This window comes from Myxocyprinus asiaticus, chromosome 21 (genome assembly GCF_019703515.2).
Source record: "Myxocyprinus asiaticus isolate MX2 ecotype Aquarium Trade chromosome 21, UBuf_Myxa_2, whole genome shotgun sequence".
In the NCBI taxonomy this organism is placed as follows: Eukaryota; Metazoa; Chordata; class Actinopteri; order Cypriniformes; family Catostomidae; genus Myxocyprinus; species Myxocyprinus asiaticus.
The window spans coordinates 18,305,336-18,322,741 of NC_059364.1; the positions used below are offsets into that span (position 1 = coordinate 18,305,336).

A 17,406-nucleotide genomic window follows, 5' to 3' on the forward strand; every position below is an offset into this window, starting at 1 on the left:
GGAGATGGTTCTTATGCACTAGACACCTGAAGAAAGCTATTTCAAAAAGTGAGGACAAAATTGGCAAAGGCAAAAAGTGGACTTATCCCACCGGACCCACACATAAACAGTGTTGGGAAGTAACAGAATACATGTAACGGGATTATGTATTTAAAATACAAAATATAAGTAACTGTATTCCACTACAGTTACAATTTAAATAATTGGTATTTAAAATACAGTTACATTCAAAAAGTATTTTGATTACTGAAGTGATTACTTTGCATTTTATTGTCATTTTTTTCATTGAATATTTAGTCCTTTCAGATGGAAAATATTTATACATATAAACGATGCGATACAAAGTGCATTTGAACAGCGGTGAAACACTTTCTTATGATGTGTTACATTCATACGAGCAGACAGAGAAGTAAGTTTGAAGTAAGTTTGGAACAAAAGAAATAGAAATAAACCTTGTGTAAATTGTCAGCTTTACGCTAAGCTAAAATGCTATTTCTAGCCATTTTACATGCACGTGTTACCAGGCACCATCATATTTTTTTATCAAGAAAATTCACGTTGGATCATAATTTTTTTTTTTTTTTCTAGTAAGACCTTTGATATTACATAAATCATATTCTTCATAATAATTTTTTTTTATTTTTAAAACATTATTTACCATTATCAATGGAAAAACGTAAACCAAATCTACACTCTTGGTTATACAACACTGGTCACCATTCACTTTCATTGCATTTTTTTCCCCTATACGATGAAAATCAACGGTGACTGAGGCTGGGAGTTCAAGGTTAACCTATTTTTGGAGGTCAAACTAGCAACCTTCTAGTCATCATCTAGCTCTGTGTCTACTATGCCAGACCAACCCATTGTTTTTGCGCAAGTTGCCTATCTGGCCTTTTATGCATTTTGTTTCCTATAATAGGTCTCAACATTACAATGGACAACAACTTTACCAGTAAAGAAGCTTCTTGAGAAAAATCTAACCATGGTTGGAACCCTTCACCATAATAATGCAGATGTGCCACCAGAAATGTGGCCATCCAAGTTACGAGCACTACATAGCTCTGAGTTTGGATTTTGTGGCAACATGTCCATGGTGGGCTATGTGCTGAAGTAAAAAAAGCGACAATCCTGCTGAGCACCATGCACACAGCAAAGTGCTGGATGAAAAAAGTGCTAAAAACAAGCCAGAGGTTATCCAGTACTATAACCGTACCAAATGAGGAGTCGACATAGTTGACCAAATGTCCCGAAATTATACCTACAAGCGCAAGACAGGAAGATGGCCCACTTTGCTGTGGTATAATATATACTCCATTTTCATTGCTCAGCACCCCAACTTCATGTCAGGTGGTCATAACATCCACAGGTTGTTCATAAAAGAATTGGTAAAAGAGCTTGTAATGCCTCAAATGCATAGGCATTGTAAAGAAAACTCAAAGTTTCCAAAGACTGTCCTTGAGGCCATGGAAAAATGTGGGGTAGTAAAATCATGGTCAGCTATCACCACTCAACTACAAATACAAAGCGTTTTAAGAAAACAAAGCATGAGATGTCATTACTGTCGATCTACAAGAGACAGAAAAGTTAATACCTTTTGCTCTCATTGCAGTTTCCCTGTCTGTAAAGATCACAGTGGCAAACTGGTGATTTGCTGCCAATGCATGCACTAAGATCCACACACAGACATACAAGTTCTGTGTTTCAGTGTTTGTGTAGATTCTACATTGTTGCACTATAATAATGAAATGTTAGATTTCAATATTAATTCATTTGAATCTTGTTCTGAATGATATGGTTATTGTTAAAATTGTGAATTTCAGTGTACAATAAATTGTGATATACAGTTTTATGAATAATATGCATCTAACTGAATCCCAGAAGCAGTCATGGGATTAAGTTAACTATGCATTTGAGGGTTAAGATCCATTAGGTGAATAGAGTGTTATAAAGTGGCTGCAGGTGGATGGGTGTCTTAAAGCAACAAGGTGGTGAACAAATCAGTTTGCTATCGAAAATATACTCCAAGTGAGTCAATCAAACTTTGAAATACTTACAAATCTACCTGTAAAAACCGTCTTGATTTCTACAGGTTCAGCAGCCTCTAAATTCTTCATCTTTTTTTTTTTTTTTACTGTTATCTACTCTGTGTTTCCATCATATAATCAATTAGATTCAATACAAATGTTCATTCTAACACTAATATTGTATGTAATTTGTCTTTAGTCTTCCTTTAGGTGTATAGTTTCACATATATCACTAAGTATAAATGGTTACAGCCATGTAAAATTATGTTAAGAATTTCCTGCTGTAAAAAAAATATTTAAATGTATTTTAGTGATTTAGTTTTTCCTCTATAGCACTTGAAAGGGTGTTCTTTTTTAAAAATGAATGGTTAGTTATACAGCCCTAATTTAACTACGTTACAGTCATTTTCATCTAAGCTGTGAAAATGGTGCTGTTGTTCTTAACAGCTGAAAAGCTTGACAGCAGTGATAATCATGAGGGTTTTGTGCCTAAAAAGGAATAGAAGGAAAATCTGAATACTGACTGTGAATTACTTGAGGCCTCATGATTGTCCTTTGCAGTGTTCAAATTGTGTCAGAGTTCCTGTGGGGTCCCCTTAACACCTTAATTATTTAATGTTAGTAAGTTAGGTGTACCAGCAATCCTAAATCAAAGAAGAATTATATCCTACCAGGTGAAAATGTGGATCAACTCTGCCAGTGTTCCTCTGTCTGTGTTTGTAAATTCCTCCGGAGAACAGCGCATGGCACACTTGGGCATGTTTAGAATTTTCAGACGGAAAAAGTTTGATTTCAATTACTTATGAAAACTGGGCAATTACTTAAAAAAAAAAAAAATTATGTTTCTAGTATCCTAGCTTCGGTGAAGCACCAAAGGACCCCCCTGGGACCCTCTAACCCCCCTCAATTCCATCACTGATCTTTCCATGCTATCCAATTTCATGTCAACACATTCAACAAATGTTGAATTATGTAGGCCTATTTCAGAATTTAGATTATTTTTTGTGATATGAAAAAACATTTTAATAAGTATATTTTCTAACAATGTATTGCATAAACTGTGTTGGGTTGTTGGTAGGAACTAACAAATGAATTTTAAAATAATTCAAAGTTTTCAGATTACATTTGTCATGACTAAAGCATGAAATGTATGTACATTTTCTTCTTAGAAATGTGTGTAATTTACTGTAGTCATTTAAAGTGTGGTAAAAGAGCAGATAAAAGAATAAAGGCGGCGTTGAGAATTCATTCATTTATTTTTAAACATTGGTCATCAGCCTAGTATTCATTTTCTTCTCAAACCAGCACAGTAGGTGGCAGTATGTACTTATTTGGTTGGTCAACCCATCAGTAAACCTACAGAAGAAGACGACATTGTGGTAGTCGTAGTGAACACAAATAATAATAATTTAAAAAAAAAACTTTTCTCCAGTGCTGAGTCCATTTACTGGTGAGTAGAGTATCAAACGTCTGGTGTACATTACTTTTAATCGTGTTGATGAAATAAAGGTACATTTCCAGTTTCATAATATGCACATATACGCTATTTGTTACCGCTATGTAAACGCTAAACGCTATTAAATCAGATTTTTATCTGCTGTGAAGTTACCAAATATTTATTTACTTCAGATGAAAGGCAAGATTATTTTAGGTAGAAAGGAAATTGTATGGTGATGGTAAAAATGGTAACAGCAACGCAATCCTTAAAAGTGATCTGCATTAATACCTGCCTTTCTTTTGCCTTTGTTGTTGTTGTCCTGGTTCATGAAGAATTGACCTCAAGTCTCAACAAGAATTCTTCTACAGCTCATCGTCAAAGATGAATGATATAATCGAATAGACATCAAAAAGCAAAGGTTTCGTTATAATGGAGCAAAGTTTGCCATCTGTGCTGACCCTCACACAAACAAACCCTGAAGATAAAATGAGCAGTATGCTTTCTTTCAGTAACCAAGAATCACTTTCATTACACTGTATGAGTGAAAATAACACGGTGACAAATACACTGGAAAAACAGTCAGACATCACCGCAGCACAAGTTGAAGTCAAAGTGGAGTATGATCAAGATGCCTCTTCATTGGTTGATTTGAACATAATAGAAACGTCCCCTCATTCTTATGGCGATGCTACAGATGAGTTCCTGGACCTTGGTCAACAAGTTAAGAAGGAAGTGCCTGATGACTTAACTGGTCTAATACCTCCAGTTGAGATGGAAGATGAGTTCGAAAGTAACACGCATGCTTTTGCTGATGAACCGATGGAAGATGAGTTCGAAAGTAACACTCATGCTTTTGCTGATGAATCTCTGAACAGAAGAAAAAATGTAGACAAAAGAAAGAACCGTTCAAGCAAGCAGAGTATGGCAGGAAAAAGGAAAGCAAACGAGAGAAATTCAGATGCATCAAGCAAAGGTATGGAATGTTCAGCAGAGCAGTGTGAGACGACAGAAAAAATCATATCTACTAAAATGAAATCTGATGTGCCAAGCAAAATAATTAAATGTTCAGGTAGGCAGAGAAAAGCCTTAGAACATCGCTGTGAGCCTGGTGATAAAGCAGGTAAAAGCAGAGGATTCAACAAACTACAGAAAGAAGAGCTATTTAGGTGTGAAACCTGTGGGAAAGAATTCCAGCGATCCGACCTGCTTACAGATCACGTGAAAATTCACAGGAGACCGAAGCCGTACACTTGTGATCATTGTCAGATGAAGTTCGCCAAGCCTTCTTATTTGAAACTACACTTGCGTAGACATGCTGGTGACAGGCCGTTTCCATGTGACCAGTGTGAAAAGAGGTTTTTTGACATGTATGACTTAAGGGTGCACCAGAGAGATCACACAGGAGAGAGACCTTATATTTGCTCTGAATGCGGAAAGGGTTTTAAGCGTATTTACATACTTAACAAACATAAACGGACACACTCAAAGGAGAGACCTTTTCAGTGCTCTGTGTGTGGTAAAGCATACAGATATGGGTACAGTTATAGGTTACATATGAAAGACCATTAAGATTAGAGTTCCTGATGTGCAACAGCATATTTGTTATAACCGTTTAGAAGGAATCTGAGTTACTTAAAGGAAGAATATTTACCCATGTAAAGTGTGTTTTAATATTCATTGAATTCTAGCAATCTTTCTGACTGAAACTTTATAAACTGCTCTTATCTGTGCTTTTCTTACAGTTGTTTGAAAGAATGATTGAATGAAGTATCATGGATGATGTATTTTTGCTCTACTTTGAAGAATGTATGGTTATTGGAAAATGTAGCTGTCTAATGCTTCATTGTATAACATCTTTGCTTATTGTATATTTTTAATGTTATACAAAAAAATTGCTTTCAGCTTTCTACAACAAGCTCACAATAAAATAAGGATATTACAGACTTAAATCTAAATTCTCCGTCTGACAAATTGTTTTAGAGTGAGAGGAATGTTTCTCCATTTCTGCTCATTTAAAAGATGTGTCAAAGATATCCCTAATCGGTGTAGAAGAAACTATTAGTTTTGAAAAATATTATAACAAAACAACACTGTGCAGATGAACCTTAGTGCCAGCACAAGGAAAACAAGAAAATAAGAAAAGGATGTATAGAAATATTAATGGTTGAAAATTTCGATATGGGTGAATTGTGTCCCACACTGCTACTTACTGTTTCTCCACCAGAGGGAGATCAAATACTGCACATTACTCTCTGCTCCAGATTTTGCTTTAAAGATTTGCAGAGTAAGCAAAGAGAATGATATAAACTTTCTTAGCTTTTGCCATTTCAACGTTTTAAACGTGAGTAAAAATAAGAGATATTTGTATTTGACCTTGAGCCATCCAGCTAGACATCAGTAGAGTACATGTGATGAAATGGGGTTTTATTGAATGAGAATGCTCTGTGCGGGTGTGTGTGTGTTGAGTGTGCTATCATCTAAGTTACATATTGTTTATGTTAAAACAATTCTCACACAGACTGTAATTCACAATGCATAACTACCATATTTACTTGTTTGTGAATTTTCTTCATGCCAATTTAACAGTTCTTGTGTTTGTAATACAGTGTTGTTCATGGTACACAGAATTGTTGAAAGCAATACAGAGGTTTTAGGAATGGTAGGAAAAGAATATGAATCCATTGCATCCCCACATTCAGAATCTGAGCTCTCTGACAGTGATGGCCCAGAATGTAGCAGTTCAGCAGATGCGACAGAGGGTCAGGAAATAGTTGGAGCAGATGGCAGAACCACTGACTTTGAGTACTCATCTGCAGAATCCTGAGATGAGAGTAAAGATCACTTGAGTCGACAAAGATACAAAGGGTCTTATTGAATCAAGGATCCTCCTCCTCAAAGCGAAATCAAAAGCTCTGCCTCAAGGAGCTCTCCATGACCTGCACCAGGACCATCAGTGGTGACACCTAAAGATGCCTGGGAACTTTTCATTAGTGAAAACAAAATTGATGAGGTCCTGTGATGCACCAATTTGGAAGGAAAGAGCAGCAAAAGGCAAATTGTAGAAAGAGGCCACTAAAGAAGAGCTAAAGGCCTTTATTGGTCTGACTCTCCTCATTGGTATTGAGAAAAGTGAGGAGGTCCCAACACAAGAGCTGTTTCTGTTTCTGGACCATTCTGAGTCAATTCTAGAGACTTGTGCGTGAAAATACCAGGAGATCAGCAGTTACAGAAATACTCCAACCAGCCCATCTGGCACCAACAATCATGCCACGGTCCAAATCACTGAGATCACATTTCCCCCCCATTCTGTTGGTTGATGTGAACATTAACTGAAGCTCCTGACCTGTATCTGCATGATTTTATGCACTGCACTGCTGCCACACGATTGGCTGATTAGATAATCGCATGGATGATTGATGGTGTCAGATGGGCTGGTTTGAGTATTTCTGTTACTGCTGATCTCCTGGGATTTTCATGCAAAACAGTCTCTAGAATTTACTCCAAATGGTGCAAAAAAACAAAAAACATCCAGTGAGAGGCAGTTCTGTGGATGGAAATGCCTTGTTGATGAGAGAGGTCAGCAGAGAATAGCAAAGCTGGTTCAAACTGACAAAGTCTATGGTAACTCAGAGAACCGCTCTGTACAATTGTGGTGAGAAGAATAGCGCTGCTGGTGGCACAAGGGGGACCTACACAATATTAGGCAGGTAGTTTTAAGGTTGTGGCTGATTGTTGTATATTTTGAATGGAAAGTTTTATTAAGTAGTAGCAGATGATTTTATCCAAAGTGACAAACATTACACTTATTACAAAATCAAACCCTTTGAGCAATTTATGGATAACTGCTTTGCTCAAGAGCACAATAGTGATAGTTAATTGTTCATTCCTTTTGGGGATCGAACCAGCAATCATTTAGTCACCAGTTCTATATCTTAACCACTATGCCAGACCATAATAATCCAATAATAAACCCTTCACCATAATAATCCAGATGTCCCACCAGTTATGTGGCCATCCAAGTTACGAGCGCTATATAGCTCTGAGTTTGGTTTTTGTGGCAACATGGTGAGCTATGTGCCGAAGTTAAAAAAGTCAAAGATTCTGTTAAGCACCATGCATACCAGCAAAGCAATGGCTGAAACAAGTGCTAAAAACAAGCCAGAGGTCATCTAGTACTACAACCCCAATTCCGAAAAGTGGGACAGTATGAAAAATGCTAATAAAAACAAAAAGGAGTGATTTGTAAATTATATTCACCCTTTGCTATATTGAAAGCACTACAACTACACATTATATGATTTTCCTTATGAATTTCATTGTTTTTTGAAAATGTACAGTAATTTCAAATCAGATGATTGCAACACGCTCCAAAAAAGTTGAGACAGGGGCAATTTAAGACTAATAACAATTTGACGAGTTGAAATAAGGCAATGTGAAACAGATGTTAAACAGATGAGGCAATCGTGTCATAGTATATAGGCGAGCCTCCAAAAACAGCCTAGTCCTTCAAGAGCAAGAATCATTCAAGACTTGTAAGTTTGCCAACTGATGCTTCAGAAAATAATCCAACACTTTGAGAACAATGTTCCCCAAAGACAAATTGGAAGGATTTTGGCATTTCACCCTCTACAGTGCACAATATAGTTAAAAGATTCAAGGAATCTGGTCAAATCTCGGTGCGTAAAGAGCAAGATGAAAACCACTTCTGAATGCGCATGATCTCTGATCCTTCAGATGTCACTGTCTTAAAAATGGCATTCATCTGTAATGGATATCATGAATGTGGGCTTGGGATAACTTTTGTAAACTTTTGTTAGTCTACACCATTCTCCGCTGCATCCACAGATGCAAGTTAAGACTTTATTATGCAAAGCAGAAGCCCTGCATCAACACTGTCCAGAAGTGCTGCCGACCTCTCTGGGCTCGGTCTCATCTTAGATGGAAAGTAAACAGTGGAACTGTGATATTTTGGTGTGAAGAGTCCACATTTCAAAATGTTTTTGAAAAACAAAGCCGTCGTGTTATCCAGGCCAAAGATGAAAAGGGTCATCCAAGCTGTTATTAGCATCAGGTCCAAAAGCCAGTGTCTGTATGGGCCAGGGGTGTGTCAGTGCCCATGGCATGGGTAACTTGCACATCTGTGAGAACACCATGAATGCAGACTTTTGGAGAAACATATACTGCCATCAAGCACCGTCTTTTCCAGGGACGTCCCTGCATTTTCCAGCAGGACAACTTCAAACCACACACTGCCTGGATTTCAAGTGCATGGCTGTGTAAGCAGAAAGTAAGTGTGGGTGCTAGATCGGCCTGCCTGCAGTCCTAACATGTCTCCAATTGAGAATGTGTGGTGCATTATGAAGCACACCATATGGAAATGAAAATCCCGTAAAAATGTTCAGCTAAAGACCTGCATAATGGATGAATGGGGGAAAATTCTACTTTCTAAACTTAACAAACTTGTGTCTTCAGTGCCCAAATGCTTAATAAGTGTTATTAGAAGAAATGGTGAAGTTTCACAGTGGTAAACACTCGACTGTCCCAGCTTTTTTTTGGAGCGTATTGCAATCAGCTGATTTGAAATTACTGTACATTTAAAAAAAAAACAATGAAATTCACAAGGAAAAACTTCATATAATGTGTAGTTGTAGTGCTTTCAATATAGCAAAGGGTGAATGTAACTTACAAATCACTCCTTTTTGTTTTTATTAGCATTTTTTGTACTGTCCCAACTTTTTCGGAATTGGAGTTGTACAACCGCAGCAGAGGAGTCGACTGTGTTGAGCAAATGGCCTGAAATTATACCTGCAGATGCAAAACAAGGAGATGGACCAGACTGCTGTGGTGTAATATGTTGGATGTTGCTGTTGTATACTCCTACTCCATTTTCATTGCTCAGCACCCCAACTTCATGTCAGGTGGTCATAACATCCAACGGTTGTTCATAAAGGAAGTGATAAAAGAGCTTGTGATGCCTCAAATGCATAGCCGTTGTAAAGAAAACTTGAAGTTACCAAAGACCATCCTTGAGGCAATGAAAATATATGGGGTAGTAAAATCATGGTCAGGTATAACCAGTCAGCTCCAAGAACAGAGAGGTCTACGGAAAAACAGAAGGAGATGCTCTTACTGTCGATCCTCAAGAGACAGAAAAGTGAGCATAATCTGCTCTCATTGCAGTTCCCCTGTCTGTAAAGATCACAGTGGCATGTTGGTGATTTGCTGTCAATGCATGCACTAAGATCCACACACAGTCATGCAGTACAAGTTCAGTTTTATTGTTTGTGTAGGTTCTGTATTATTAGACTAAAATATTAACATGTTAGATTTAGTAATATAATGCATTTGAATCATGTTCGGAAAGATTTGAATAGTTAGTTTAAACATTGTTGATTTGATTATATACAACAAATTGTAATATGCAAGAATAACATGCAGTTAACTATGCATTTTAGGGTTAAGATCCATTAGGTGATTGAAGTGTTAGAAAGTGGCTGCAGGAGGATGAGTGTGTTAACACCACAAGGTGGAACACAAATCAGTTTGCCATTGAATACTGTAGATAACACAGGTGAGTAAATCAAACGTTAAAATGCTTATGAATGCATTAGAACATGTCAAAACCCTCCTGCTTTTAAATTCCTTTAAATTCTGAATTTATTTGTTATTTATTTTTTGTTTTATTATTACCTACTCTGTATTACCTTTCACCATATAATTAATTGGATTCAATACAAATGTTCATTTGTATGCTAATGTTTGATGTGATTTGTCTCTTTGTTCTCTTCAGGAGTTTTTAGCGTTCTTGAGCACATGGCTAGGAAATAAGGGGCATTTCCCTGGGATCTGTTTGTGGGTCACCACTCAAGAATCTCACCCCTGTTGCGAAACAAACAAACCCATTTGCTTACATCAGCCTATTGGCTTCCTTAAGGTGTTTAGTTTCATATATACCACTGTGTATTAATGGGACAGCTACAGCTATGCTAACTGGTGTTAATCAACTTTTAACACCAAAAGTTAATTTTCTAAGGTGTTTTGGTGTTTTATCTCTACCCTAATATCAAGAGTACAATACTTGACAGCTGACATTCTTTTAATGAATAAATATATTGGTATTAAGCCCTAAATAAAATTTTGAAATGTTTGAAAAGTAAATTTTTTGTTTGCTAAAAAATATACGATTTTTGAACGAACTACATATATGTATGAGTTGTTTTTAAGATTTTAAACGAATCTTTATTAATAATAAAAAAATGGAAATCATTTTAATATATGCGAAACCATGAACTAAGAATTTTTGATTCGTAATGGATACAGCTATGTGTTTTAAAAATAAATTCAGTGATAAATATAAATAATTTGATCAAATTAGCTAGTAGCCAATAATAAACAGGTTGCCCCTACACAAGCGCATGAATTATAGAGTGTGTATTGATTGGCTGTTGCAGATAGTGACGTACGCAGACACATCATGAATATTTAATGAGTTCCTTGCTGTTACAGTGCAAATAAAGCGATATAGCGGGTCGTGGACAGCGGTCTAAAACTTTTTATTCTGACATGTTAGAGCAATGACTTTCGTGTCATTATAATCCTGGGACCGGGATCCCAGCAAAGAAATAGGGTCTTTGCTGGAAGTAGAGAAAGAAGCGCTCATTTCGGGGTGTGGAAAACCGGACGGCGCATTCACAGTAGACTCGGAACAAGTCAACAAAGTTAGCCTTTTCCAAAAGTAACATTGGAAGAGTGAAAGTTACAACATGAGCTTGTTGTCTGCCATAGACACCAGTACCTCAGTGTACCAGCCTGCACAGCTTCTCAACTGGGTTTACCTTTCTTTACAAGACACACATCAGACGAGTGCCTTCGATGCCTTCCGACCCGAGCCCAACTCTTCCCACCCGGACCTGAACCACAGCAAAACTCCTGCCAATGATCTGAGCTCCTCTCTCAACTCCAACTATCTCAACAGTTTCTTTCAGCTGCAGAGGAATGAGGTAACTAATATTCTCTCGTCCAACAAGAGCCTATTTAGCCTATTCTGGAAATAAGTTTACGGAGATAACGGTCTCTGTCGTCTGGAATAAGATTTATTATGTAAGCGCAGCCTGACACAGTCTGAAGCTACTTTTGTACACCACACAAATGCGACTTACATTTGTGCGACTTACGTATTTTATTTTATTATTATTTTTGGCCATAAGTAAAGTTGATATTGTCACCACTCTCTTTTAGTTTTTGTAGGAAATAATCGAGGTTAAGCAGAGTGTACAAACTAGAATTAGTTTAATAATTGTGTGTATGTTTTTTTTAATAACACTGTACGTATTAATCACTTCGAGGCATATACAATTATATTGTGCGCTTCAGTAGACATCAGTGTCAGTGTGCTCAGTAGTTTTGCACACTCAGTTTATTGTGTTTTGTAACAGCACGTGGACAGCCAGATTAGGCAGTCATCCATGAAAGAATCTAATTTTGATCATAAGATTACTTGTATTTTATTTGTCAACTGCCTAATTTAAACATGTCGATGTTGTTTAGGCCCAATAAGTCAAAAGTCTTAGGATAGTGTAAGTATTGTACACTGTTCGAAGCATACACTTATCTCTACACAGGCCTAAACAGTTGCATATCTGAGTTCTGTGTAATCACAGATGATGCTTGTTTATGAGGTTTCTATAGTTGCTAAAGAAGTGACACTCAACATTTATTATTTTTATTTAAACAGTCCTCTCTGAATGAATAGATTTGATAGTATTATCAAAGAGTAGATAGGGCTGGAGAGTAATTTGATCTGTCTGTGAGCATAGCTAAAATGTATTACAATGTTAAGAATAGAAGCTTAAGAACACAAATTAGGGGGGAAAAAAATCTTTTTTTAGATGAGGTCAACCTCTGGATGACTTTTCCAAAAAAGGGTACAAGTCATTTAAAGATGTAAGTGATATTAATGTACTGTTGGGGTTTTTATATAATTTGGTGCTAAAATGGTGACTTGAAAATTATTGTTGTCATAAAACATGGATGAGAAGCCAAGAAAATAGGTGTGGCTTCTTTTCAAATAACATTTAAATTGGGAATGCTTTTCAAATTAAATGCACTAAAGGAGTGCTCATGGAACGTAAAGTCGTGATCAATACTTTTTGTACTTTTTGGTTTATTTTTCTAAATGAGATAATTACTTCCAGAAGCTTGGACATATGAGTTACACATTTTCTTTTTAATGATGTAATGACAGAATTGTGGCTGTGACCGAGGTAAAGTGGTGATGCTTAGTGGAAAGTTTGAAGAAGGGCAAAACTTTAATTCGTAATCAGAGTTAATAAAAACATTGTGACAAGTCTCTCTCTCTCTCTCTCTCTTCTCTCTCTCTCTCTCTCTCTCTCTCTCTCTCTCTCTCTCTCCCCCTCCCCCTTTTCCCTTTTTCTCCTTTCTCTCTCTCTCTCATTCTCCCTCTCCTTTTTTTTTTTTTTTTTTTTTTTTGGGTGCAATTCCAAATAGAGGGATGTTAGAGGTTAGGAATGCTTAAAAAAACCTCTCATTACATATAGTATAGTGCTTTGATCAGCTTTTATCAAAGCTTTTCTTGTTTATAAGGCCAAAATCAGTGTGCCATTTTTGGCTTGTATACTATCAAATCTTTTCTATAAATCTGATCATTTCTGCATGATTTATAGACGTGGTTTCTGTTCGTTTTTGTGGAGTATTGCCAGAAAATGGTCCTGTGTACACCATCCAGGTGACAATGATAACACCTTTTCTCAGAGAAAGTGTTAATGTGTGTGTGTTTTTGCTTGTGCAGTGAGTGGCAGCAGTATAGGGCAGGATTGACCGCCCCCCTGACTGACTGACCAGCTGTGTGGGAGGGGTGAGGAGAGATGTCCTCCACTGGCATAAATGTTGTCTGAGGGCCATATACCAGAGAGACTAGGCCAAATACCTTTCTGACAACTACAATCGATACTGTGGTTGAATTATTGCAGAAGCATTGATACTAATTCTAAAAAGCATTCTGATAAAAACACTGCCAATAGTTGACATCACTGTATTTCCATGAAGTTTAAAATTGCAACCATAGCTGCAATTTGTTTGTTTTATGTTTAGGGAGAACTTGTCCATAAATTTCCATTTGCCTATTCATGTTTCTTGTTGATCTTAGACTTCACTGTCTGTTGGTCATAACTCAGACAAAATAACAGTGTAGCTCGACACACAGTTTCTCATGACACTGCTTTTTAAAGGCCTACTTATTTTTAACATAAATACTTCTAAAGATGTCTAATTTTATGTAAATTATAATCTTGTCATGCATGCTCAGAATTGGATGAATTAGTTTAGAATTTGGATGAAATGCATGCATGTTTTGCATGGAATTCTCCCACTAAGAACGGAAATCAGACCGGCCGGGATGGAAAATGATCACCAGATGTACAGCCATAGAAAAAGATTTAATAAAGCTTGTTTGGTGTATCCAGAGTTTATTTAACTCATGAAGAGAGACTCGTCTGAAAGATACGTGCAGAAACTGTTTATTGTCCTGGCTTTCTAAGAACTAGATGACAGTTGTCTGCACTTGCCATGTATAAAGTTTCAGGATTGTTCAACCTTAGACTTCAACAATAACATAACCTCCCAAACCATAACCAGAGGAAGACATTACTCAATGTCTTCCCTTCCGAACCATCATCTCTGTAATGTGTGTTTGACATTGTACTTTACTCTCTGTGGTTATATGGCAATCAGATTTTCAAATCTCAGACTGATGTACTTATCACTTGCTTTAGTGGATTATCTTGGTTCAATTTAGAATTCTGAATTGAGAGTAACAGCATTCCCTCACCTATTGACCAATTCATTTCCATTATTTTTTCTATGAATTTTCCACTCTGAAAAAAAGGGAAAGCAGCTCTATTGAATATACTAAACCAGTACACTTGAAATCAACTTAATACATATATGTTTGAGATGAGAACATAATTATATGTTGTAAAGTCAAAAAGTGATATGAACACATTTTAACAGATGGTGTTTACTCAATGTGATTTTATTGCTTTCTCTATTAAGCTATGTAAAATTAACCAATGTAACACAATTCTTTAGCATTTGGTTTCAACTTAATTTCATTGTGTACAATTCATCTATGTTCACTTCATCCTGTTGGGACAATGTGAATAATATTTGTTGCATCAATGTATTGCTAAAACCAGGCAGGGGACTTCCTGTTCTGAGCATGCTTTGCACGGGACTGGATTGGGAGAGTACATTTGAAAATTAAGTGTTATTTTAATTTATTTCTGTGCAAAATTAAACAAGTAGGAGACTTGTTAGTGTTTAATGTTCTGTTATGTAAAATTGTTCTGGAGGTTACCGTTGTGGAGAAGAATGGAGCTAATGGTCAAAATAAGTGTGTATTGCTTTCTCAGGAAGCAAATAGTGAGGGATCAGCAGTATAATGACAGACTGGGGATCTGTAAACTCTCAACAGCACTATACTTATTATAGAAAACAAAAAAATATCCACTCTGTATATATAATATGTTCATGTGTTTGTTGCTAACTAGCAACAAGCTGAAAGGATCAATAGATTTATTTGAACAGATTAAATTTAAGTTAGGTTAACTCAGTTCCTTAAAGTTTTAGCTACACAAAGTATTTGAGTAGAGCCTACATTTTCATTTCATATTAAATAAGCTCATTTTCATTGTGTGAAACAAATGTCTACAATTGAATTAAGTTAAACCTACAAATTTCTTTTTTCAGTGCAGTTGTTCATTTGTTATTATTGAATAAGGATTTTTAGAAACCATTTTATAGAGATAGCACTTACAAAATCGAAATATCTAGGCTAGCCAATGAAAATATTTCAGAGCCGTGCATAACTAGAAAAAAAAAACTATGGACATTTCCATGATTTATTTATTTATTTATTTATTTTTTAGGATTTTGTTCATTTCTATTACTTTTCCAGGCCTTGAAATCACAATTTTAAAATTTCTTGATATATCCAGGTTTTCCATGACCATGGGAAACATGGATGAATTCTGCATATTTGTCGACAAGACAAAAGCTATCTTCAGTGAAGTTTCAAAACAGTAATTGATTAGTGAAATCATGCCTAAAAGAGTTTTAGTACAAACAAGTATTAAGAAGATATTGATGATTTTTGTGCTTCATTTTTATGTCAACATTGTAATTAACTAATCTGTGGCCTGTCTGTTATATTTTCCAGGCCCTGAATAATGGTTTATACAAAAGTGTGTCCCCATATGGCTCACTTAACAACATAGTGGATGGCCTGAATTCTCTAACGGATCACTTCTCTGACCTCTCCCTGTCCTCTGAGCCACGCAAGCCGAGCAAGAGACCTCCACCAAACTACCTGTGCCATCTCTGCTTCAACAAGGGACACTATATCAAAGATTGCCCTCAGGTAAGGAGCCACCACCTTCTGCACACCCTGGGGAGATAGAAAGAGAGCGAGACAGAGTGCATTGACCTACTTGTCAAACAGGCATCTCTCTGTCTTTTTAGTCATGTGTATCAAGTTAATTCAGAGAGCTATGTGATGAGCCTTGAGGTAAAACAGAGGGTACCAAGCAAACTTAGTAATCAAGTTTTTTTTTTAAAGATTTATTTCATGACGATTTGACCTTGATATACATGCATCATTTTTTCTCTTACTTTCTGTAGTGTCTGACATCAATGAAATCAGTCTAAACAAAAACACGATTAACATCAGGGACACACATAAAACTGTGGTCAGCAGGAAATGAGGCATCAGAAATAATGTTGTCTTGGAGTTAGCATTTTACAGGTGCTATTAACTGCTGTTGTTCTAGCAGTTGTAAAAAGTCCTCTTCATCAGCTTCATAAAGCAGTGGTTTTGTATTGTGTCATGACAAAATGTTTGCAAGGCAACACATTTCATTGGTTGTTCTAGTTAATGTGATATGAATGGACAATTAGAGATGCCAGAGTGAGAATATTTTGCCCTTGAGATAAACAAGTGGCAAGTTTGTGATTTAAATTTGGTTATGCACTTAAATTCACAATTTTTACCAGGAAAACATACAAAATGGCAACATGAACTAGGTCATGAGGAACCACTCCCTGACCTTTAATTGTCTTGTTTCGATAAGATTATTGCAACAGCATTCTCTCAGCACTCTAAAAGCAAAGAAACATATTCTGGCCCCTTTAAAAAAAATAGATTTTTTTGCTTTTGAAAGTGAAACTAAGAAACAAAAATGTGTAGTTTTAAATGTAGGCAGCTTTTGAAGTTCCATTTCATTGAGTTGGGTGAAATTTTCCTTGTTTTTTTTTCTTTCACTTTCTTCATCCCAACAATAATTTCATGAGTAAAAAAAAAATGTGTTAAACCTGTAAATTTTCCAGAAACAAAGATAAAATACAAGTTTTTGTGAAGGAGACAGTGTCATCTTTAATTTCAAGCTGTTAGTATTTTATAGTTTTTGGACACAGAGAGAGGGTGAGGTTCTTGTTTAGGCCCAGACTCAAGTCAGAGCTGCATGGAATGGTAATGCAGACCAAATGTGGGATTAAAGTGACAAACCTTCCTTTATGAAAGATGATGAGGGTTCCCTGCAGACCTCTAAAAGTCCTATCATGATAAAATATCTCCACATCTTTGTGCATGGCTCAGGTTATTTACAGAAATTCTCATTTGATGTTGTCAACATTGTGCATTGACATACTCTTGCATTTGTTTTTGCGAGGGTGTTTGCTGTCCCCTAATGGCTTATGAAAATATTACTAATTTGCTATTAGGCATATAACTTCAGGATCTGTGCTATATGATGTAATCATCCATTCATTTACAAAATACTGCAGTCATAGATGATTGCATACTAATATTATGGCGATGATTATGGTGATATTATTGTTATTGCCATCAATTTATTTTTGTCTTCCTAG

The 17,406-nt window shown here is 36.3% G+C and overlaps 2 protein-coding genes across 4 annotated transcripts in view; both read left to right on the forward strand.

Annotated features, from left to right (window-relative positions):
- Window positions 1–3,350: 3,350 nt before the first annotated feature.
- wu:fj13e08 (zinc finger protein 329) lies at window positions 3,351–5,403 on the forward strand. Its single transcript, XM_051647732.1, has 2 exons — window positions 3,351–3,477; window positions 3,798–5,403. The coding sequence occupies exon 2, from the start codon at window positions 3,895–3,897 to the stop codon at window positions 5,032–5,034; it is 1,140 nt and encodes a 379-aa protein (XP_051503692.1). The 5' UTR covers window positions 3,351–3,477; window positions 3,798–3,894; the 3' UTR covers window positions 5,035–5,403.
- A 5,567-nt stretch (window positions 5,404–10,970) lies between these two features.
- The window catches only part of LOC127411885 (zinc finger CCHC domain-containing protein 24), a 65,044-nt gene continuing 58,608 nt past the window's right edge, over window positions 10,971–17,406 (forward strand). For all 3 annotated transcript variants that reach the window (XM_051647737.1, XM_051647738.1, XM_051647736.1), the window contains exons 1-2: window positions 10,971–11,465; window positions 15,701–15,901. In XM_051647737.1, coding sequence (XP_051503697.1) covers window positions 11,229–11,465; window positions 15,701–15,901 — 438 coding nt within the window. In that variant the 5' untranslated portion in view covers window positions 10,971–11,228. The remainder of the gene's footprint in view (window positions 11,466–15,700; window positions 15,902–17,406) is intronic.

Coding starts and splice junctions, on each gene's coding strand:
- wu:fj13e08 (XM_051647732.1), top strand. CDS start 3,895: ATGGAGCAAAGTTTGCCATCTGTGCTGACCCTCACACAAACAAACCCT.